This window comes from Apium graveolens, chromosome 4, assembly GCF_009905375.1.
Source record: "Apium graveolens cultivar Ventura chromosome 4, ASM990537v1, whole genome shotgun sequence".
Lineage (NCBI taxonomy): Eukaryota > Viridiplantae > Streptophyta > Magnoliopsida > Apiales > Apiaceae > Apium > Apium graveolens.
The window spans coordinates 272,564,706-272,591,021 of NC_133650.1; the positions used below are offsets into that span (position 1 = coordinate 272,564,706).

Genomic DNA, 26,316 nt, shown 5'->3' on the forward strand with positions numbered 1-26,316 from the left:
TCGCCGGAAAAAGCCCGCCGGTGCCGGGTTCTGGGCAGCCGGACGGCTGTTCTTCATCAACCCGAGTCGCCCCGGTTTTGACCCGGGAAACGACCCGGGTTTGATCCCCAAAACAAGAAATCAGTTCCCTGTTTTGTGTTTCTGATTTTCTATTATTTATTCTATTTTATAAAATCCAAAATCAGATTTTAATAATTCTAAAAATCAATAAAAATTAATTTTAAAATCTGAAAAATTATTATTAATAATTTCTAATTTATTTTATTAATTTAGAAATTCAAAATTATTTATTTATTTATCGATTATTTAATAATTAAGTAATTAATTAATAAATAAGATTAAATGTATCGAATAATATAATTAATAATTCGACAATTAACCGAATAATGCGAGTAGCTCGTAATTATACGAGTAGTACTTCGATAAGTTGGATTATGATTCGAGCGTTCGTTTATTTATTCGGAGAGTGTCGTAATAGTATTCGTACCGAATAATTATTCGTAAATGATCGACTTAGTCGTATAATTGGTAATAATTTTTGATTAATTGTAATAATTGTAATTAATTCTAATAATTTAGGATTGATTATTTTAAAATACAATAAATATTAATTAATTATTTAAAAATATGATCAAGGTTTATTTAATTATGATTAATTAATTATAATTGATTTATAATTAATTAAATCTTGTTTAATGCATAGTAATTAAACCGTTAGTCCGATTTGAGTGAAACGAAGACCCTTAGACTCAGAAAAATAACCCGATTCCATTAAAAATAATTAAATCATAATTTCTTTCGAAAGCGAGCCGTTTTGTGGTAGTTATTTGTTTGTAGGCCCTATTAGGGGTAGAATCGAGTCCAATAAATCCCGAAAAATTAGTAATCGAATCAGATAGTGTTAGTTAATATGAGTTCAAGTCTAGTATCAATTCTAAAAATAATTATGAGTCTAAAATTAATTATGTGTTATGTGCTTTACATGATTATGTGAACCTTATGTGTTATATTATATATGCGAGTCAGATCGAATAGTATGGGTAGACGATTAGGGCTTCGTGGTATCAATTCAAGATATGCGTATGAGATAAGTTATCTAAACGAATATTTTTCCATGATAGATTCAGTACCAACAAGGTGAATCAAGCCAGAGGCAGAAGGCAGTGAATCATACGAGGTGAAGAGCATACCAGGCAAGTTTTTCGTCTATTCTAAATTCAGAATAGTGAAATATACCCCCACTTTCCATATCAATTACACCTTGATAATTCTTGTTCACATACATTGATATACAATTATTGATTCTTGTTTTTATTTCATTTCAATTCTTGATTTCTCCCAATTTATTGAATCCTTTGTTCATATTCCAATACTTTTACCCTTGTTATATATATACTCTGATGTATCCTGATGTTGGGGTATATCTAAAACATACCGATTGTTCCAGATGCTAAGTTATGGACTGGATGGTTACGATACGGGCCGGATATTAACCGGACCCTTGAATTATGAGGCCATAGTTGCCTGAGTACCCCTTATGTTGGTTGGGTCTATGCAGTTGGATATAGATCTGTACTGTATTCTGACTGATCAACAGGTTATAGTGCATATGTTGGTTCTTGTTTCCAGTCTCGTTCATTTGGCACTTGCCTATAATGACAAGTTATTATTCTATACAGAAACAATTGGTTGTTCAAACTAGCGGATTACTGTTTTATTTATTCATCTCTCTTTACACTATATACATTGTTGCAGTCTTGTTGAGTAATTTTAGCTCACCCTCTTTTATTGTTATTCACATTGTTTTTCAGTTAAGGTAGAGAATGAAATCCATTAGAACCCGAGTAGACAAGAAGCGAGTCAAGCAGCGGGGCCCTCTTATACCAAGGGTGTTTGTCCCTATCCCAGAAGAGAGCTTTGAGTTGCCAGATCAGGTGTAGCAGGATAAGTAACAGTAATAGTTTGAATAAAAGATGTTTAGTTTAAAATATAATTAATAATGTTTTGTAACAAAGAGAGTTCTTGAGACAGTTAGTTCAGTTTGGTTTGTAATAAAGTTGGTTTGTCGTTCTTGTTTTCAATCCTTAACCTTGAAAAGATCCAGAGTAGTAGTAGTTCAGGGTAATTATTTTATTTATATCTTGCTTGTACATGTTTAGTGAGTAGTTAGTGTTAATAATGCCCCAAATCTATACCCCAGATTTGGAGGGTGTTATAATACGTTTCAAGTCTAAGATTTTGGCATGAATTAAAGTAGTTAGCGAATCGTATGAGGTAAATTAACTAGAGAAATAAGAAATTAAAACTGCGTATATCGGATAAGGCAAATGATTGATGGGACAGCAGAAGTGAATGAAGAAATTCTTAATAATAACCAGACAATCGATTAATACATTGTGAAGATGAAGCATACCTCAACCATGTGGGAGATAGTTGTCATGAGAGTTCAAGATCGAAGAAATTCTAGTTACGAATAAACTTCGAGTGTGTTCTTCAAGGAATGGTTGGGTTTTCCCACTCAAATAAGTGAGCTATGGTAAATTTGATGCTCATAACTGAGCCAGTGAAGAAGGTTCAATATGGAAAGACATAGGTTGAGATGAAGATATGGTGATTCAACTGCAAAACCAATTGAATTCTTTCACAAGATTATTATAGTGTTGGTTGAGATCATGTGTTGGTTGTCAGAAGTTGAATAAGTTAACTAACAAGAACAAGTGTATATTTTCAAGGATAGATGAATTGTTAATCAGAAAACTTGAATTGAAACATGAACTATAAGAATTCTAGAATAATTTATAATTGCACTCATTAGTGAGATTCTGTTATAATCGGAAAAAATGAGAAAAGGTATGGTACAATAAGAATTATTCGCTGTAATCTTAAGTTGAACTAAAAATATGGGTTATACTGGCCAGTATTATATGTGGTGGTGAAATGGTGAGTTTAGAAGGTGGCAGTTGATTGGCATACTTGTGGATTGATTGTTGGTGTCGGCTTGAGTCCGACTAGTAGTCAATAACATAAAGAAGATGCTACCCAAATTTTCAGAAAATACCTTACTTTTAAAGATAGAAAGTATAATTCCGTGTGATATTGATATTCCTGTTGATACTCTTAATAATTGTGATTTCGCTTCTTGAAAAAGGTTGTTACAGCCAATCCCACTATATATAATTGGTCTTTGATTTCATTTAGCTAGTCATCACTTGGTGCAATTGATCAATTAAGTGAGTTAATTGGTTAATTTTATCAATTAATGGTCAGTTAGATGGAAATTGATTCCAATTAGATTAAGTCAAATTTTGATGTGATTTTCAAATCCAGCATCAAAGCAATGAGGAATTTGGAGAAAGTAAGGATGCTAGTAGAATTCAGAAATTGTTGTAAGTGTGTGAGGCTTTACTTGGATGAATATGCCCTTAGTAATGGACAAGAGAAATAGAAAGTTATTTATATGGACAAGTGAGAAGAATGTTTTCAAGAACTAAAGATTTAAGATAAAGCAAAGAAAAAGAAGGAAGGAAAAGAAGAAGGGAGGTGGAATAAAGAAGAGATTAGTAACTACACCAAGATGGATTTTATTAGAAAATCAAAGAGATTTTATCATATGTAATAAGATTTTTATAGAAGGACTTGAAGGTATACCAATATAGAACGACGATGTAATAAAAATTACTCCAAAGTACCGAAAAACTCGCGAATACAAGTATCCGACGTATGGTAGAAATTAATAATGATAGTAATGTATATGAATTGAAAGATTTCGATCCAGATTTAACCACAAGAATGATTTATTTGATGAAAAACCGAACGGTACTATTGGAAGACTCACTTATGTTAAGAAGAAGTAATGAACTATGAGAATGAAGAACTTAAATAGGATAGAAAGTGGAATCAAAAGGATGATAAAGAAACATTATAATATGCCATGATATAGGTAAGATATAGGTATTATGAGGGACAGAAGTAAAGTGAAGAATTGATGAAACATTTGTAAATTGAGATAGGGAATGCATCCCAGGAATACGATTAAGTACCGAAGGCTAAAAGAAAATATCTAGTGACCAGGCATGAAGAGAAAATGGGGGAAATCGTTAATTAAATCATTACTGATAGGTTATCCCAAACCTAGTCATTCTCTTTTATTAATAAACAGTTTATCCAATAAGTGGGTTGGTTGCTGCTTGAAGAAATGGTGGTACGTCATCAGATCCAAAAATTGATTGTAAATGATCAATATTATTTGATTGGAGATTTGACAGAAATATATAGAATACGATAAATCATGTCGAACCAGAATAATATATACCACTCCTAGATGAACAAACATTAAGTAAGGCAGAAGTAAAAGATAGGAATTTGGCTAAACATCGTAACTCAAGGGATTCAAGTTACTCCAAGAATATGATACAAGACATAGATGTCAAAGATGACTTTCTGATAATATGGCATAAAGAAAAGAATAAACGTTATATGTGACTAGACGTCAAGGAAGAGCATTGCAGTTAGTTTCGTATGAGAACTCCTTAGAACCAAAATAAATGACAATAAGGGTTAGAATATGCGGGTGATGCCTCCAGGTTAGTATATGTTCTTCTAAATAGTAAGATATTTTTGCTCGGCAGATATACTCGATTGTGATCCAAGGAAATTAAGGTATGATGATAAGTTTGTGCGTCAATCATATCCAGTCGAGATTCCCTCGTTAATTCTTAATTCTGGAGTAATTTCGAGAACGTTAGAAATTGAATACGCCAAGGTTTCAGTATATCATTCGCAGATGGACAAGAAGATTAAGGGAATGATTAAAGAGCCTCGAATGCGATTGGAAGCGATTACAAATTAGGTTAATTGAACAAAGAAACATGTGGGAATGATGTTCAACAACCAGTAACTATTGGAAACATTCATGAACACGAATTACTAGAATTAGAAAGAAAAGAGAATTAATATGCATTATGCTGGTCCTTTTGAGACAGTAAAATAGGCAGGATAAGTGTAAGTGAGTTGGCTTCACTGCCACACGTATAGCAAGTCATATGATGTTTATATGTGTATACTCGGGAAGAGTAAATTAGCTACATTATATATAAATTGGAGACTTGAGTTGAGTTATAAGAGCAACTAATATAATAGGATGTCAGCAAGAGGCTGTTGAGTGATGATTGATGTTGCGAGTTAAAATTCATGAAAAAAATTGAAAGGTTGAAGGATCAACCCGAGAAAATGGAGGTGAGATACTTAAATGTATCATTATCTGATCCTTAGTGTGATTCTGAGGACATAATCCTTTTAAGGGGGAAGGATGTAATATCCGAGACATAGCGTATAATTATTTTTTATCGATAAATAATTATTATGTGATTTTTGGTGAATTATCTGATGATTAGTGTTGATATGTGTATGTTTATATATGATAAAGTATAGGTATGTTAATTTTATTATGTCTAGAATAAAATATAGATAATTATGGTATTTTTAAATATAATTTTTGGAGTGTTACATGATTTTATAATGATTTATGAATTTATTAATTATTTTCTAAATAATTACAAAACTATTTTATGAAGCCGGGAATCGTCCAACTTCAGCCGTTTTTACGTTTTTACAACCTGAAACTCTTCGGAAAACTCCTTCCTAACCTAATCTGATAATTCCGGACATTTTCCGTGTTTTGATTTTTCCACTCCGGATTACGGTTTGACCAGTGTGCGTAACGGCGCAAAATTTTTGATACGATAATCATTTCGATAGATCAATATAACCCGTATTCTCGAAAGACGGGATATTATTATATTATTTTCGTATAAAGTGTTTTATAAGAAGCCCGGTTTGGATCCAATACGGGTATCAAATCGGATCGTTTTTGTAGTTACTTAATGGCCAAGTAACTTATTTTTCGATCCAACACGATCCAACACGTATTAATATTCCATAAATACAAATAGCTTATTTCTTATTTCATTTTACTTGTATAATCATAATCGATCAGTAAAAATATTGAAATACAGATAAAACCCTAATTAATCGTCGCGTTCTTGAAAATCAAACTCAAATCCAAAGGCGTTATCGAACTCGGGATCGAGCGTTCCATATACCGAATCGAAGCTCTCGAAAAGCTCTTTCATAATCAACCATCCATCTCAGTGCAGAAATCAAGGCTATTTTCTTATTTATTTTAATTCGAATTAATTAGTGATTAAAAGAGGAAATTTTTGATGTTGATGTTTATATGAATTGATGCCTGAATCATGTAGATCTTTTCTTCCTGATCATTTTGGTATATTATATGATGAATTTGGAGTTCAATAACATGTTCAAATTGTTGTTTGATTCTCGAATTGAAGAATTAGGGTTTATGTGTTTGAATGTTCTTAATTGGAAATTAGGTGTTTCTTTGTTAGGGGTTATTAGATGAAATTGTTGTTACCAGTTTGTAGATCGTTGAAAAACAAATCGAATGATGTAAGTTTGGAGAACAGAGGATAACCAGATTGAGCTCGCCGGAGTTGCGAAGCTCGTCGGAATCGGAAAAGTTCTAGTCGATTTTCTAGTCAACTGGAACGATGTTTGGAGATTTCAGTGCCACGATGAGATTCCTGGCCATCTGAACAACTGATCTGCACTTTCTGGCATAGTTCTAGGTGGTTTCAGCCGGCCGCCGGCGACTCGCCGGAGAAGACGGTGAAATTGCTGTTTTACAAAAACTCATATTTTGATCTCTGCAGTTTAAAAGTTTGTAATAATAAGATTTCTGTTTCTAAAATTTACATAAATTATATTATTTCTCAAAATATTAGACCATTTGAGCATGATGTTAGTTCTTAAATATTAGACCATTTGAGCCCATTTTGAACACGATGTTCATTCTTAGATGTTAATTCTTAAACATTTGAACATGATGAAATAATTCAGTGACACTCATCACACGAGTTAAGAGTTTAAATCTGGCTCCAATAGAAATTTATCTAAAACTTGAATAACATGTTCGATTACACTTCAACCTGAAATTTATCTAAAAGGTGGATACTTATTAGAAAATTAAAACTAAAATTGTAGCTTTAAAATTGTTTGAATACTAAAAAGTAATATTATATTTATAAAATAGATACTTTATAGTGAATAATAATAATAATATATTTGTTTGTATATTATTACCATCATAGGGGCACTAAATTTTGCCCCAAATAACACCTATATTTATCATCTACAACTATTATCATTATTTTCAAAAGAAATAATAAAGGAAACAATGCCTAAAATTTATAAAGTGCATATAGCATGGGCAATTATTTCCATCCAATTATACTATGAACTTGTCACTTTAGAATGCAAAAATATGTGAACTAAACAAAATAATACAAATTAAGAGGCTAAAATTAAGCCAAGCTACTAGTTACATGAGTTCAAAGAAAAACTGTACACAAGAACAAAAAAGCAACAGATGCTTGATGGAATGTTGCTTTGAAATAATAGGCAACCTCCATGTATTAAATAGAAACCTATTATATTAATGATCAAAATTATGTTTCCAAACCAATTGGAAATTCTCTACTGCATTACAAAGCAGCTACTGCTTGAACTACCTATCCCATTTGGCATGAAAAATTGATGGTCTGTGCTTCAACCAATGCACCATATCCTTGTCTAGTGGAGCATTGTGTAAAACAGCATCCAGCATTGGGCTGCCGACAATTTTTATTGAATTCTCAAATGACCAAATTTGTTCCTTAGGCCATGGTCTTTGCATGTGTTTCTCCTGGCAGATAACAACATGCAGGATTAAAAACATTCTCAGGTCAGAATATTTAATCATATACAAAAACAACTTCTACACAAATAACAAAAAAACGGCCTCGTTCTTTATATTGTTTCTAGCACATGCCACTTTACCGCGAACATACAGTAGACATCACTGACTGAATGCAGTGAAATTTAGTATAATACAAATTTTATAAAGGTTGTAACCCTTTCATTGAACTATACATACTACCAAGGGAGTCTCTTTGATGGTAAATGAACCCGGTCATTTGGAATTGGAAACTTAAGAGTAATTTGATTATTTGGAATATAAATCTCTTTCCCATTGACCGGAAATCTTCCCCTACAAACTCCTTGGGGCTCCAAATCATCCTATTCCCATTTACTCCCATCCCCCTCCCGATTCCCGTCAACAAACCAAATGGCCCCTAATTAACAACACCTAAACTGCACACTCTTACCATATGTGTATCAACTTGTACTCAATATTTGATACTTTATCCAAATCAACTTTTAAAAATATTAAGGTAGGTCAACCGAAAAAAACAGGACTATAGCTTAAAGTCTGGAGAAAATGATCAAGATGTACGTTTTCATGAGATTCATTTTCAAGGTGTACGTGTATATATATATATAGAGAGAGAGAGAGAGAGAGATAGAATAAATAGAGATATATCATATATGTAATAAGGGAAGTGAACAATTTTTTGATTGGATCTGCATACATAAGTGCCAAAAATAAGATGATTTTATTTTGTATCTCAGGAAAAGTTCCCTGAGGTAATCTCTCTCTCTCTCTCTCTCTCTCTCTCTATATATATATATATATACACACACACACATATATATACGTATATACATACATATATATATATAAGGGAACTGATCCCCAGCCATCGTTGGATGGGATACAGCAGCCCGCAATGTAATATTGCGGCTGGTGTATCCCAGCCATCGTTGGCTGTGGATAATTTGCCTATATATAATATATATATAATATATATTTGTATTATATATTTAAGATGCCGAAAGGTCAACAGTTTAGCAGCTCAAAAGTAACCGATAACCAAAGAGATTGCACAGGCATGTACTTGTAATGGATCAATAAAGTTCAGTTATCTGCTATCCAAGGTAATGAAATATATAAACAATTAAACTCACCATCCTTGCCAGCATTAGTTTCAGAGTTCTGGGACCGTATACTCTCTGTCTTGACGGCTTATTAACCTTGGCATAAAACGAGCTAATATCGGGTAGAGACAAACAGCCTCTGCTCCCTTCGGCTAGACTACAATCTGGCTCTGCATTTTGGTTATACCAAAAAATTAGCTGTCCTAAGCAGTAATTCTTACCATATGTCTTACAATACTCGTGACAATCTGATCCCAGTTTATCAGCGTACTTGGGACCCAGGTCAAGAGGAGTGATATAAACAGGTGGCGATGTTACAGATTTGTATTCCTGGGAAACATAAAAGTCAGGTAACATGGCCCACAAAGCGAATATGCAGCTATAATAGCGTCGTAACCCCCCCCCCCCCCCAAAAAAAAACACCCACAGAATATTAACTGCCTAATATGACTTACCCGTATTCTGAAGAAACACTTTGTATAAGCGTACAGATGGATTAAGTCAGCAGCAGCATCATTCCGACACTTGTATGAACATGGTAGATTCCGGACTTCATCCCTCAGCCTGGGATGGTAGGAAAACAAAATTAAAATGCATAATTCAAAGATATTAGTATTTCTGAAGAAGAGTTCAAGCTGTCTTACCATAGCAAAGATTTGCGAAGCGCCCCCTTAATGTCCTCAGAACCAGATGGGTCATGAGCATGTATACTGGACTTGAGACTGTCAAGTTCTCTATCATCCATGTAGGGAGCCAAACAATGCAATAGTTCATCAACAAGTGATCCTTCTCCTTTCCATACATGGGAAACTGCTTCTACAGGACTAAGCCTCTCAAGTGGACGTGGTGCTTCTAATGGATCACCAAAAACACGTCTCAGAACATATCTTACCTGTAAAAATATTTCAAATTGTGGCCAAGTTATTTGCTTAAAAGATTTACAAGTGTGATTAGCCAATGTTTTTAATAGAACTTTAAATCTAGTAAATAATAAAGAATTTCAAACTTATGAATTCCAGTTAAATTCAAAAGATAATTTCCAAACTAATGTAGTATATGTTGGCATTACTCTCATAGGGGAAGCATCTACTTGTTAAGTAGAGGGAAGAAGGGCCACCCCCAGTCCCCACTCATCTTGTCTTACTTGATAAAATTGTAAAATTTAGTCTGTGCTCCCACTAAAATAAACTTATGTACCCATCAGCAAAATCCCATTTCTGACTCTAGCCCAACCAAAACTATAAAAGAACATAACTAAGCGAAAAGAGAAAATTGAAAGTACAACTAATAATCCATTTTTATGTGATGAAAATGAGTTAAAAACCAATATAAAATAGAATTTATGTCTTATTTGGAATAATTTCATTATTATATGTTATTATTATTATTATTATTATTATTATTATTATTTATTATATGTATATGTTGCCCCCATTGAATTTTTTTGCTGGGTCAACCAGTGACTTCCAAGTTTTCTGTTTTTGCCATTTCGTGCAAACAATATGATTTATAAGGCTAGTTCAGACATCACAATTAGACAATTAGTTGAGCAAAGGGATCTAAATGTTTTAAAAACGGAATCTTTCCTTCATATGAAACGAAGACAAGTGGCATTCATAAGCGAAGATACCTTGTCCAGAGTAAGAGCCAAATTCTGAAGTCGCTGGTTGTAGACACCCTCAGCCTATACCCAATCCAGAAGAATAAGAATAAGAACGTTAGCAAGTAACTCATGTTCTTCTTAAATATGCAAAAGAAACAAGAACATGCTAAGCTGCTACATGCAAACAACTGTGCTCACCTGCACTTCAGCCTCAGCTTTCTCATATTCGTCCTCAGCTTTCTCATATTCCGAGCCAACCTCAGCAAAATATTTGTTCTTCTCTTCCGTATTATGCTTTATTATCTCAGCTGGAAGCTTGACCCTCTCAAAATTGATAAACCTCACCTTCAAGGTACAGAAGAAAATAAGTACTATAAATAACGTGCAGTCATGGTAGGCAGGGGATAAATTAATACCAAACGAGCAGAATAAGCTATTAGCCAATCAGGAAGCCCGCCAAGTAAACAACTGCCGAGTCCAGCCTTCCCCAACTCAATGTAATCATCTTCAGATACTGAATTCACTTCACATGCCTCTAGCATCAATTGATGTCGATCAAGAATTCCATGGGACTCTTTAAGTACCTGGACAAGATTACAGATAGACATATCACATATGCAATAAAAACTTAAAGACTGATTTTTTTTTTAAAAAAACTTTAGCAATAAATTTGTTTCAAATCATTTTACCGAGGACAATAAAAAACTATAAAACAGGCATGAAGTAATTAAGCAAGGCATTAATCCACGTATGTGGGAGTCAAAAATTCCTAGGAATATCTAGGAGATTAGGATTTCACCATTTAGCAAAGGAAACTAACAACCATCCATTCACATTTTGAATGTAATATTAATTATACTGGTACCTTCTGAAAGGCTCCTTCCCCAGTCAGATTTAAATAGCTTCCGCGACACACGTGATTTCCACACAGGCAAACAGATGCTTCATATTCTTCCTTACTCTGAAGCATTTACAACAAACATGAGCGTCCTACGACATATTAACACAAAATACACAACATACACAAAGTACTGTCTCAAGACAATCTCAGCACCAAAAAAAGATTTAAAAAAAAAAACTCTGGAAGGCTAGAGTGACTTGCCTCTGTAACAGAGTTATAATCAAATGTCACTTCTTCACCATATCCAATAGGGCGTACAGTATATATACCAATTTGGTATTGACCCTCAATAGCAGTTACTCTGCAACCATCAACAAGAAGGTAAATATAATTTCAAGACAGCTAAGATGCTTCATTCATGTGTGGTGAAACAAAATATAAACCGGGGTAACAAATTATGATGCGGTAAAAAATCAGCGTCAAACATATACAGAGATCTTTAGAAAAATATAATTTGCCATTGTAGTTTTAGGTATCAAGAGAATTATTAGATTCAATCCTGGATAACCAAGTATAGGCAACAAACTAAAAGTCAATGATGGAAAAATAAAGACATTTTCCTCTTAAGAGAAGATTTCCAAGTATTAATAGGAGTTTGAGCTGAAGTGATAAACACATATTCATCATCACATACCTTAGGAGGGAAAAAGTTACTATTAACATAAGTATAAATAAAGAAATGATAAACACATAATGATAGTCACATTACATACCTTGGTAGGAGGGAAAAAATAAATGTTTACACGAGTATAAATATTATTAAGACCAAGGAAGAAGAAACTAACTTTGCTTCACAATTAGGGCTACAAGAATGACAAATGCGACTTGCATAATTAGCCTTGTGCATTGCATCAATAACTACTAAATCATAACCATCAGCATCACCCTGCCACAAAAATGCACAATCAGGTAAATTATTGACAGGAATAATGACAATTAAATATATATATATATATATAAAAGACCTCACGATACCTTTGGCCTCTCAAGGTAAATATTGTAGAACTCCGGTGCTGGATCTTTACTGTCTTTCTGTAAAGAACGAATCCCATCTTGCTTCTCAAACCATTTCCAGGCAGGGTAAATCTGTCATCAAGAGGAAAGATCAAACTTTAACACACAAGATTGGCTTAGAACTCTAAATCTGCAGCACATAATCAAGAACACATTATTACCTCTCCCAGAAACTCCACAACAAAATCGTCCTTAACAAAGCCACCTTCTTTGTTGCATACAACACCAAGCCCCTGTTCAGAACATCAAAACAGAAGTAATGATACAAAAAACATTTTTACTGAGTAAATGATTGGAAACTGATGCCATTATTTATGCAGCTACATGTTACCTTTCTGTAAGCAACATAATTGTCCTTGGGACGACTTTTAATGGAATTTAGAATATATCGGCATACTCTTATGGTTCGTGTATCATGGTCTTTCTCAGAAGTTTTAAGGATGTCTGCAATAACAGGCTCCAGTGAGTACTTCATAGGAGCTTGTTCAGTGCCTGTGAAGGTTCTGGCTTGCTTATTTAAAGTACGGAGGAGCACATCTTCAATAAAGACACGTTTATCAGAAAGAGGCCAATCAAAATCTTCAGGCATTGAATCAAGTAGCAGATTATGCGTGTATGGATCAATGCCATAAACTTCTTGTTCCAACACCTCATCTCCAAGCCGCTTCCGAGGTTTATAGTCTTTAATTTCAGGAATTTCCATTGACATATCGGTGCCACTTCTTTGGAGATCAAGCTTCTCCTTATATTCATCAGGTAAAGACACCTGCATCTTTCTTTCCACTTCTTCCTCATCCGCTACAATGACATAGCGATCAAGCACTTCATATTTCCTAGTAACAGGGGGCACAAGACTCACGTTTGTCATACGGGCACCCCATTCACGGTTCTCAGAAAAAGCCTCACAACTATCATCTGCATTAAAATAGTCATCCCATCTTGACTCCTTTCCTCTGCCTTCCGACTCAAAATTCAATTCACTTTCTGAGGAAGAAGAGTTATCATCTGTTTCCGTTCTTTCAGATGATCCATAAGATGCTTCACTTCCTAAATCCATGGACCTTTTATTTAACTTGGATAGATGTCGCTTAATTTCTTCATCAGAAACATACTGTCCATTATCAGGCACACCATTGAGAAAGGATGATCCATTACCCCTTATCGCGTATCTCCTATCAGTTAGTTTATTGGTTTCCCTGTACTTTGAGGAAGCAGTATAGAACCCCGGAGGTGAGTCATCTCTCCATGTCTTTATCGACTCCTCGCTCTCATGGAAAGATTTTGAGCCATTGTCCAAACTTGTGGCAAGCCGAATAAACAAGGTAATGATGTTATTCATGCTTCTGGCATCACCCCGGTTTTTTCTTCTGGTTTAATATGAAAGTAAAACAACATGATCAGTTCACATACTAATAACTCATAAAAAAATAATTATTGCCAATAAAGATTGTGAACTCTAATACAATAATTTAACACATACATATAATTTAAAGTCAAGCAAGTCCAATGCAATGCTAAAGTTGGTTGCATTTTTATAATTTGGAACCAAATGTTAAAAATCTCAACTCCATAGGGGTTCAATATTTGGATGCAAATATGCATAAATGCATACTTGGTTCTAAATTTGAAACCAAAGGAGCATATATGCATCTAGCCACATCATCAAATAACCATAACTGAAATGCATATTGGTGTGATTTAAATGAAATTTAGGAGAGATAAAAAATTAGTTAAATTTGCAATTATTTAGTTGCAAAACTGCAACTAGCATTGGAGTTGTTCTATTTTAGCACCAAAAAGCAAAGGCTATAGCAATTTTGCATCAAGCATTGGACTTGATCTAAGACATCCCACAGTAAAATTCAAGATCTTAGTAATACCTACACAATTGTTTACCACAGCATTAGATTCTAGTATAGCGGAGTACATTTTAAGAAAAAAATTCATGAGCAGAATTTGAGGAGGGGACATTCACTAATTCAAAAATTTAAGAATTTTTTTTATGACCAAAAATAAGGAATTAAAACCACTATTTATATGCAACCTTAACTACTTCCTAACTCAGTAAGTTCCAAAATATCATCCAGGAGTAAATAGATAACTAATACAACATATATTAGGCATATATTTTATATCTTGAATACTCTAGATCTGGATATGGGTATCCAAAGCCATTTGTACTGATTAATCTATGTCTTGCGAGCTTGCCGTACATTATAAACCCAAAAATTTAATGAAAGGGCAAGGGAAGAATTTTTTTTTTTTAAAAGGAAGCATAGGTTACTTCATCGCGTCTCTGCACATCCGGCTTATATCTTCCTTAATGGAGCTCAGTCCGTGGCCAGCATAATAACCATTCTGCATTCTGCGTGTAATCTCTGCAACCTGGCAATTTTTAAAAAGGATACAACTCACAATAAGATAATAAGATATAAATAACTCACCAACAAAAGAGAGCAAGTATCTTTGTACCTTGGGCTCAAAGAAATCGAAGGTATTCTCCTTCATGATAACCTTTAATCTTGATGTGAGAAATTCCTCCACCTTTTTATATTCCTTCTCTGATTTTCTGATAACCAGGCGCCTTAAATGGGCACCCCTAGACAGGATGGATGATGATCTCCTTGCATCAAAAAGTTTTGAACGTTTATACAAGCTTCTGCGAAACAACTGATTTGCACCGTCTCTCACACTTAAATTTTCTAAATAATGTCTCAGGCCGCTAGAATCCTCATATTGACTACCTATACCATCAGAAATCTTAAACACTGATGTTCTCTCATTTATGTGTTCGAGAGTCCTCGTTCTTGAATGTAGACCACGGCTACTTACCCAGATGATACTTGGAAACCTGGATATCAAGTCTTCAAACTGGCTGCAACCTCTAATATCTACATGTGATATAGAAGGTAGCAACTGAAGAACTCCTTCAAGTGTACCAGAAGTAATATCTGTGCAACCACGTAAAACCAGTGAAGTAATCTTTTTTTTATTATAACATTCCTGCAAGGAAATTTACCATCACATTTCAAAGATATCAGCCTATTTGTAGCAGCAGCCATACAAACATCTGATAAGAAATTATTTTAAGTTTCAACTTACCAGGATGCTACATATCATCGAATCAGTACAATAGGGAGCAACAGAGGACAAGTCAGCTTGTACGCAGATATCTTTGTATAATTTCGACACAAATCTCCAGTGCTTACAGGTTGATGCAGCATGAACAAGAGATTTTAGGTCAGCCCTCAGAGAGTGAAATACTCGTGCAAGCACAAGGCCGTCAAGAAGACCCCAGCATCCGATTTGAATCTCGGCTGCAATGTCTTCTTTAGAAAATGTAACATCCTTGCAAAGATCTTCAAACAAGCACTCATCATTCTGGACTGCCGTTACATCTGCTTCTAATTCATGATTTTCTTCACTTCCATCAACCAGAAGTCTGGCTCTTTTAATGTCACGATATTGATCTGCACCAATTAGTAATGCTTTACTATTCGTATGTTTATAAAAAATTATAAGGGAGGAAAGTAGTGCATAAGGAAGAAGAGGACATAGTAAACCTAACTTTGCAAGTTGACTACACCACAAAAAAGTAAATAACAAGTTTTCTTTCTTATGCAAAATGGAGTAGGTGAAATGCCTTAAAAAAATTCTATGGCAGCAAAAATTCACCCCAGTATTAAGAACAAATGATAATCAGATCTTTAATTAGAAGAGCAGGTGGTAATGACAAGTCACGATATTAAAAGTTATGATGGCATAAAGCAAAGTTTCATAAGAAACTTGATAGCTTAAGGGAAAAAAAAGTTTGCTTGAATCGATTCAATTGACATTCACACAACACATAAAGACAAAACTGGGCCAGGTCACATGTGCAAGTGTGCAACAATATATTATACTTCAGTTTTTACCTTTTAGTGGGTTCAAAAACATCTTTGCTAGCTATACACAATTAAAACTACCAAGATTTTCATGCTTAAATACTATACTACTCTGAAGCTTGACCTATCATGCTTGGAGTGAGAAGCATCCTCACATGGCTGTTACGTTTGCTTGCGTGCATTTATAGTTTTCATTATTCGCCCGAGAATCGACCACAGAGTAATACATTTACACAACACTGCCTGGCATATTACTTAATGTTTCCATGCCAACACTCCGGAGTGAAAATAAGTAACAGCCAGTTTTAATTTTGACTGGTCAGATATGAGGTCCAATTCAAAATCTATAATAGAAGGACAGATTCCACCTTGACTTGTACCCCTACTAACTGATCAGAATTGAAGAACTATATGATGCATTACTTCCTAACATGTAGACATAAAGAATCCAAAAGCATACAAATCTTATATTAGATTCAGTTGTACCTGATCTTTGGAATCGATTATTGACAGACACATTATTTGTGTATTTTTCCATCTCTTTTCGTGGCTGTCGCGCACTGATCCATGGTTCAAGAACCTCATTAATAGCTGCAGCAAATTCCCGACTCTTGTAAGACTTCATTACCAGTTCATGGAGCTTGCCTCGAGTATAACCAATATAATGTGGATGCAAACTGTCCAATGAGTTAAAAGGAAAGGTTTCAATAAGGGCATCACACTTGGATTCTGAATGATAATCTGTAGAATTATCACCAGACATACAACTGGTCTCTCTTTTGATCTTTCCAGCAGCTTGAGAAGCCTGTGCTACTAAGATAACCGGAACCCAGATGTTATCAACTTTTCTGAAAACACTGGCATGTTTCTGAATGATACCCTGTTCTGCCAATACCTGTATCTCTGAAGATAATAATGGCCCTTGTTCATGTCCAGTACCATTAAGGTAATACCAGTCACCCACATGTAACTCAAGATCATCTGCTGTGCAAAGACGGTCTTTCGGTACATTAATGAAAGTTAAGCTTTTCAGACCTCCCTCCGAGTTTTGATCATGCATGTTCTTAATGCTCAAATCACCTTCTTCTGATGGTCTCTTTATATCAGTCGTTGAAGAACAGTGTCTGCTAGCCCTTAAAGAGTACATATCCTTCACGTTAGCTTTTGTGCGAGGTTCAGATACAAAGGAACCATGGTCCTTAACAACACAGGTATTTATTCGGATAACTGGAAGCATTGTTCCTCTCACTCCCCTAACAGCAACAGATTTACTTTGACTTAATCTGATAATACTACTAGAATGATTCAATTCATCTGGCGAGGAAAATGCCCAAAGTGGGAGATTAAGTCTTCCATTAGAAGGATAACAAGATTCATCTTTCTGACGCCTCCGAGGGTCCTCATTCCCTGATCTTGGCATCAAACATAAAGGGTAACCATCATTTAGAACATACTTCTTTCCAAATGATTTATCTTGGAAAGCTTCATCATTCCTCTTCCAATCCCCACCCTTGCATGACCATCTGCCCGAGAACAAATCACCACAGGAAGACAGATTATCACTGTCAACATATGGTTCACTAAAACTTGTTTCTCGTCTTTTTAAGATGTCATCTAGGTGATGAGATGAGTATCTTTCTCCCTTTTGATCAACATGTTCCTCTGCATGATGTAGACTACATGTCAGGTCTATTCTTGTGAATAATAATATCCTGAAAACTGCATAATAATAGTGTTTTGCAGAAACTAATGCCATCATCAAAAGAATAAAACATATTGAACTGGAACTACGTAAGATAAAGTCTATGAAGATGATTAACTGTTTCCTCAAGCAAGTATGTCAATAGTTTTGTAGTTTGCAGCTTATTCGATCCAATCATAAGTATTGTAAATGTTCAAAGCACTGCCACTTGCGAAATCTACAATAGTAGCATTTTAAATAAATCACATCCTTAATCCTTAATCACATCCTGAATTTAAAAAATAAATGGCCTAATGTATAGTGTATACCTTCTGCAGAACTCAACCTGCTCCTACATCCTTAATCCTTTTCTCAAGTTTTGTTTTTTCTAATATATATATATATTATATATATATGCAAAAAAAACTTATGAACCTCTATATAATACATCTAAAGCAGATGGAGAATACATCAACTTGGGAAAAAGGTAAGAAGATAGACAAATAAGTACAAGGGACCCCAAATTTGATGGTTTTCGGAGATCGTATCTGTAAAGTCTATTATATACCAAAATATGGCAGTAGATCAGGTGTGATATCCAAATTCTTTACAAGCATACCTGGTCAACGATAGAAATTTAGAGAAAAGATCAACCACATAAGAAGATTACTATCTACTCATGATCAGTTGATTATAAACATCAGAACATACCAAAAGCATCGGCAGTTATGATGTATGTACATAAGTACATTCCCATGGGTCAGACAAGCAAATGCTGGAATAAAATGCAATACCATTGACAATACAATTATTTCAGATTCCAAATGAAACACTTTAAGGTATGATTAGTTGTACCTTCACAATTTCCCAAAATCTCCCACTCCATTTTGTCAAAAGTCATTTGCAGCACTTCTGAAAGATGACAGAATCACGATGACCTAAGTCCGGGTTAGACTACATACGTAAAATGAATGAGAGGGGGCAGGAGGGAGGGGGGGAGGGGGGGGGGGAGGGAGGGGGAGAGCGGGGGGGGGGGGGGGGGGAGAGAGAGAGAGAGAGAGAGAGAGAGAGAGAGAGAGTGAGAGAGAATTTTAGTTACCGCCTACTGCCTCGAGTTCCCTGCCCGGAGTGATGGTACAACCCTCTAATAGTGCACCAACTCGTTCGTCAAGATGAAAATCAGGTGTGGCCTCTGATGCAGATATATTACAAATCATCGGTTCAGAAGAATCTGCCACCTTCGCATCACCTCTCTGACTAGCAAATCGCATCACATGTCCTATATCATCCAATTCATTATCAGGAGGCTCAGGAAGAGTTTCTAACTGGGTAACAGTGTCCGAAGTATTAGATGGAAAATTGGAAGCGACTAATGGGGAAGCTGCATTTTCAACAGTCACCCATATGTCACTGTCTAAGTGCTTAATGAAGTGATCTGAAATAAGAATCCCGTCTTCCACGAGCATCTTCAGGTCACACAATCTAAAAGGGCCCCTATCCATTCCGTTCTGATCCAAGTAGAACCATTTCCCTAAATTTGAGTCTGCTGCAACAGGTACATGTGGTGGTGTATTACAGATATCCATGTCCTCTTCCATAGAAAGCAGTTCTTCAGTAGTTCCGTTGACCTGAAGAGAATCATTCTTATTCAAACAGGGACTAGAAGAGATTTCTTCCCTGTGATATTGAAGATTAGCCATTTTCTCTGATTTATAGCCAGAATCAAGATTTTTCTTGTTGTCAGCCTCCTTCGCTGGAAATTCTGAGTCTCTTCCATCAGGTTTCTTTACATTGTGCACCTTTTCCTGTAGTTTCTTACCACGCTGACGCTGCTTCTTGCCATGCGATCCACTTTTCTTATTTGGTTTCCTATACTTACTGGATCCTGCCCGATTTACTGGGGAATGCTCCCTAATGATTGGAGTTCTATCTTTCCGCTGTGGTGACCAGTCTGAATAACTAGGACTTTCTCTGTTCTCTTGAATACGGCCCCCATGAGGTGACCAGTCTGAATAACTAGGATTTTCTCTGTTCTCTTGATAACGGCTCCGATCATAATCCGATCTTTCATGTTGAGCTGGAGTAGGACTCCTCTCACGATGATCACGGTAGCGGGTCTGTTCATGTGGGGACCGCTCATATTGATGTAGACTATTATTATGCCTGTCGTAAATGACTTTAGATGACAAAGAAGATTCATATTTTCTAGATGAATACCTGTCAGACGGCATATTTCTGGATGACATAGAATATCGATATGGTCTGTCCATAGATGTCTGTTGATGGTGGTCGAAGTATCCAGAACAAGTAACATTATCAGAAAGTCTCCGACTTTTAGACACTGTATCATCATAATCACTGAAGTTTCTGTGATCAGTGCTATCGGAGTCAGTGCCATGCCTCTTTAATCTATTCCCTGATAAGTATTTTCTACCATGGCTCCTGCTCTTTTGATATTCATTTTTAGAGAAGCCCTCCTTATCCTCAATTTTCGAACTGATTCTCCGTTTCCTGTCCTGCTTAGCTTCTGACCTCGAAGAACTCTTATTAAGCTGGTTACTTCTTCTACCGCAATCTTTTTCACCTCTATACTTAGCTAAAGGTGGTGTCCCTTCTGAATCACATTTCCGCACCTTGTCCCTTGAAGCATACCCACGCATTCTTGAGTAATTATCCTCTTCTTTCATGATTTCACTGTCATGCCATTCTTCAGGAACGAACTCTCCGTTTTCTAGTTCATCATTTTGCTCTCTCCAGGACCTAAATTCCGTCTGCTCAAGCTCACCGTTTTCGTAATCATCCAAACTAAACTTCCCATTATCCCCTTTCCCTAATAAAAACTCACCCTTTACTCTGTGCCTTTTCCTCCAATAATCCACAGCTACACTCTCTTCCTTTTCCATCCTACCCTCAAATTCTCGCCTCTTTTCCGCAACAAACTCACCATTCTCAACCTCCTCCCCTTCTGACAACCTCAATTCACCCTCTTCAACTTCATCTTCAATCTCCCCATTCTGAACCTCTTTACTACTACTACTACTATTACCAAAGCACCCCATTGCACTTATCTCCGTACTTCTCTTCATCTCTTTCTCATCAAAATTCACCACCTTGGAATCAAATTTACTCTCTTTTCCACCGCGAAAACTCAAACCTGAACTCTCAGAACCCGAAAATTGGTCCATAACAGGCTGTAAATGAGCACATGCAACACCACCATCACCCATTTAAGTCCGAAAAAAACCTCAAAAAGTTCTACTTGAGCCCTACTTCTCCACTTCACCAGGGCCACGAATGCTCATAATGCAATTTCTTGAATTAAAACCCTAATTTCATAAAAACAAGAACACAAATTATACAAATGAAGCAATGTAATGCAAGTGAATAGACACAGAAACAAAAAAATTAAACAAATACATAGAAGGGTCAGTGTAAATACATCAAAAAAACAAAAAACAACAATTTATCAAATTCACATGTAACAACATATATGAATTTATATACATATACAAGAACTTACAAATATGTGTATATGATGAATCTTGTTCTTGGTTTTCGAATAATAATGGAGGGAGAAAATAAGTAACGAAAGAATGGAAAGACAAGATCGATGACGAGTTGGAATAGCTTATGACGAAATCTCCTCTCTCTCCTCTCTCGCGCGCTCTCTCTCTCTCTCTGTATATTCTGTTTGCTGTGATTAATAAAATCTGAGTTCAAGTTCTTGGGTTTTGCTGGGCAAGGCCTTGGATGTTTATTTGTTTTGCTATAATGGTTTTTTTGGGCCGAGATTGCTTTTTATATTTGTTTGCTTTCACCTGGCTAAACCATACAAAGGTCAAGGTCCTAATACCTTCAAATGACTAGCTATGGTCTAATTGCACAACCCTCCACAGGATATGGCTTTTTATATCCAAAAGTATGTTATTAAAAAAATATATGTTGATTTTCACACATAAATTATGCATATTTTATTAAAAAGTAGGTATATATGTAAATATATAATATGAGTATCGGATAATATATCCGGTGCATCGTTGATACGTGCATATATATTTATATAACGTTTATAGCTGTCTGCCGTTGGTTACACATATTTTCTTAAAAAGAATAGACATGCATGTTAATATATAATTACGTATCGTATTTGCATGATATTTACGAGAATAACCGGATACAAGGACAACCTCAAAGGATATTCATATGACTATAACATTTTTAAGTATAAAGTTATAACAATAAATTTGTATATACACATTCAATACTAAAATTACAAATATGACATTTTACTTTTATGGTGTAAAATGTTCTAAATTCAAGGTTTTTGCATGATTACAATCTCGGGAACAATATTTTTAATATATTATGTGTATTGTTAATAACTGCATATAATTTATGCATATTTTCTATAAGAAATGAACATATATAGTAAATATATTATCACATGATATTGTTGATATACGTTTAATACATTATATATATTATCGACACCCGCATATAAGATATGAATAATTTTCAAATGAACAAACATATACATGAAAATATATTTATGCATATCGTTAAAATCCTCGTAATATATTTCATGTGTTGGTGATAACGTCATGTTAATAGGCCGACATATGTTGTCAATTAAAAGTGATAATTGGGCCCAATTTGAGATTCTCCCACTAGGCTCTGTATTAGGATTAGTTAATTAAACATAGTCTATTACGTTTGGTTGATATATGTATAATTTTTTTTGCACATAATAGATTACATGGATTGTTAATAGCACACTTATGTTATGTATAACTAGCATGAGAGTACGTGCAGCCGCATTAACATTCTTATAATTATTCATTTATGTATTTTTATGAATTGATTGTTGGTGTGATTACGAGTTGATATAATATTTTTAATATTATTGTACGAGAATTGTTTATCGTTCGAAACTCTAATATATTAACTTTATAAACATCTTCCGCGCATCCGTTTTTTCAATATAAGTTAAAACCATTCTAGCATCTATCAATAGATCGAATTAGCATATCATTATCGATCTATTGTATTCTTCATTGTTGATTGATTAAAATTTGATGCAGTACTTTATGTTGAACATATAAGGTCCTTCTTGGACCTTTCTCTAATAACTTAAAATTTTTAGATAGACTGATTATTGAATATGGTATTAGAGTATGGTTTACGAGGGTCTCGAGTTCGATTCCTTCCACCCCATTTGTTCAATTTCAATATTTTGATGGTATTGGTATTGTTTTTGCTATATGTCTGGTCATGTTCTTCAATCCCATAGTCAATGGGGAATGTTAAATAATATAAGATCATATTGGGGTCTTTCTCTATAAAATTTTATATGGTCATGCTACATAGTAGTTTAATCCCTACCACATTTAAGTAACCGTTGTATTTCATGAAAATTATATGTAATCCCCTTTTCACCTCTTAAATCTCGATTAATCTTGTCTTAATGTTGCAAAATGGTGGATTGCACCTGAGTATTACTACCTCCGTCCCTCTCATTTCTTTATAGTTTTTTTTACATGCTTGACACGCATTTTAAGACAACTATAAAGTATATCTCCATAATTTATTTTTAAAATTTTCTTTTTTTATATAAAAGTTTAAACATTATATTTTTATTTAGAAGGAAAAAAATTAAAAAAAACTATGCAATTACATTTAATAAGAGTATTAAAGTGCGTGCCAAGCCCCCGTCCCCCAATGTAAAAAATTGAGAGGGACAGAGGGAGTTATTTACCATTCATCAATATTTATTTCAATATGGTCAAAAATACACTTAATAACAGTAACAAATTCTCATTTATCGTGTCATCTTCACTCTTGCTACTTTTCCTTATCTTCTTCAGCATTTCAGGACAATCATTTGTAAAATACACATGTGATTTTTACAATTGTAACAACTTTTGAGAAAGTTTCCATGAGAGGTCAATACTTTTACCTTTAGGTTTTGGTGATTTTTAAAATAAAAAGTTAGAATTAAATTAGATTCTTAAGTCACATATAATCCTTTCTTAGGGTTTTATATGTGACACTTTCTGGAATCGAGTCGATCTAAGATATTCTGGATAAACCCGCTCAAAAATATTCTCTAACACATTTTATTAGACATGACATGGGATTAATAAATCAAATCAATGATATATATATATATATTAGGTTGTATTTGTCAATTAGACCTAGGTAACGTCCAAATGCACAATTCTCGAGAACTTAGAAACACCACTTTTACGAGTCAAAACTGGTCAATTAATTTAAAAGCATGTCATACTTGTTTTACTCTTAAATATATTAAATACATTTATCGAAAATTTATATTCAACTTGTAATGCTAAAAGTCATGCCAAAATACCAAAAATAAATTTTATTCAAAATTACTTGTAAATTCTTACTAATCCAGATAAAAATCAATTTTAATTTAAACTTAATTATTTCTAGAACCTCATAGTCACTATTTTATAAGAAAATATTACGTTTGAATATATGTCAAGTCAAAACTTTTGTCTAACTCATCGGTAAAGATAAATATGCATTTTGGTCGCTCCAAAATGTTGTTTTTAATATTCGAATAATCCTAAAATATTCTTCGAATATCTTTTAGACTTGAAACTTGGGATTTGTCCTTCGTATCTTGCCTTCTACCATGTAGATTAACTTCAAAAATTTTGAATGACTTTTTTTCGGGACTAACATCGATATGTAATTGATTTACCGGTCGCTTAAATGTCATAGAAGGTCAATACATTTTAAATTGAAATTTCGACCATTTTCTTATGGTACCATTTCTAAAAAAATCCCCAAAATTTCATAATTTTTGAATAGTTATTCGATTTTGTTGAAAACACATTTTTGCTCGTCGGTCAGCGCACTTTTCATAACAACATCAGCATCAGTTGTAAAGGTTTATAGATCTTCATTCTTGTGCAACGACGGAATTAAAGATGATGAGCAAAACGATGTATAGAGAGAGATTGAGGTATGAGGATGATGAAGATGATTTTGTGTATATGTTGTATGTATAATGTATATGAGAGAGAGGGGGGGTTGAACCGCCGAGGGGGCGAAGGTGGTTTGGGTAGTGGAGGTGGAGAGATCGAACACAATAGATGACAGTGATGGGGAGTTAAATAAATTAAAAATATAAAATGAGTGGTTGTCATTTAATTTAGGATAAAAAAAATAAGAGGCAGAGATTAAATCTCAGTTCTCATAATAATCGGGGTTCTCATTTGAGCAACTCCCTATACATATACATATATACACACACACACGGTCTTACTCAAATAAGAACCCACATTTGTGTGAGATATGAGATCTAATTCTATCCACTCATTTAAATATATCATTTAAATACATTATATTAATCTCCTACTATTCATTTTAATATTTTAATATTTCATTTTTTCTATCTAATTCAAGCACACATCAACAACAACCACCGTCGACTACGATGTCCGACCATTACCATCACCGACGACTATCAACACCTCCGCCGACCACAAGAAAATTACCATCATCAAATATAAAATCACCCTCATCTGTAACAGCCTGCACTTCCGGAATATTAATTCTAAATCAAAACTAATACAAAATATAATTATTAATCTAAAATTCTATTATAATGGTACTACTATGAAAGCGCAGCTAACGGAAATTCAAAAGTCAATCTACTCCAATCCTTAGTCCCTGAACTCCAATAATATCCAACTTAAATCTTATACGAAACTTGAAATTTGTAAGTAATGAGCTATACATCTAAGAAGAAAACAACTTATCCAACTAGCAGGCCAAGTAACACATACATATATAACAAAATACGATACGATATACGAAATAAACACTTTTGATACACTTTTATATTTTTATTCGATACACACAATATACATACCACATAAACAACAATAATTCATAAACAAATTCATGCCACGACCACTTCAATCTACTCCAATTCTAAATCCTCGAACTTGAATGCTATCCAACTCGAATCTTAGACGAAACCTGAAATTGTAAGTAATGAGCTGCCAAGCCCAATGTAAGTCATATGTCATAGCCTATTTGTATATTCGAGGATTCAACTCAACTCAAATAAGAATGTAATAAGTAAATAGTGGATCGACCGTCAGAGAGATCTCACAAAGTAATATCTGTCAAAGAATTCAGAAACAAGGTTCATCTACAGACTTGAGGAGTTAATTCACTGGAAGAAGTTCAAGAAATTGATCATGCCTCAGTGATATAAATCAAGATTGTGGATTTAATCAAGTGATAGAGATCTCGTCAGAGTATCAGATAATTACAAGGATTTAATCTGAAGAAAATCAGA

The 26,316-nt window shown here is 34.4% G+C and overlaps 1 protein-coding gene across 1 annotated transcript; it reads right to left on the bottom strand.

Annotated features, from left to right (window-relative positions):
* Window positions 1-7,341: 7,341 nt before the first annotated feature.
* LOC141721002 (histone-lysine N-methyltransferase ATXR3-like) lies at window positions 7,342-21,757 on the bottom strand. The gene is made up of 20 exons (XM_074523728.1): window positions 21,499-21,757; window positions 19,078-21,304; window positions 18,834-18,890; window positions 16,784-17,959; window positions 15,516-15,883; window positions 14,886-15,416; window positions 14,698-14,798; window positions 12,745-13,780; window positions 12,575-12,646; window positions 12,375-12,485; window positions 12,185-12,285; window positions 11,601-11,700; window positions 11,364-11,459; window positions 10,915-11,082; window positions 10,697-10,843; window positions 10,526-10,579; window positions 9,540-9,787; window positions 9,351-9,459; window positions 8,926-9,225; window positions 7,342-7,762 (listed from the first exon to the last, which is right to left on the bottom strand). The coding sequence occupies exons 2-20, from the start codon at window positions 21,203-21,205 to the stop codon at window positions 7,586-7,588; spliced, it is 7,080 nt and encodes a 2,359-aa protein (XP_074379829.1). The 5' UTR covers window positions 21,206-21,304; window positions 21,499-21,757; the 3' UTR covers window positions 7,342-7,585.
* Between the last annotated feature and the right edge of the window lie 4,559 nt (window positions 21,758-26,316).

Bases quoted from the DNA above. Each gene is read 5' to 3' on its own strand.
- LOC141721002 (XM_074523728.1), bottom strand. From the start codon at position 21,205: ATGGGTGATGGTGGTGTTGCATGTGCTCATTTACAGCCTGTTATGGAC. The intron at 18,891-19,077 runs GTAACTAAAATT...GTCATCTTTCAG, and splicing joins GGAACTCGAGGCAGTAGGCG to AAGTGCTGCAAATGACTTTT. The intron at 15,417-15,515 runs GTAAGTTGAAAC...ATTTCCTTGCAG, and splicing joins CGATGATATGTAGCATCCTG to GAATGTTATAATAAAAAAAA.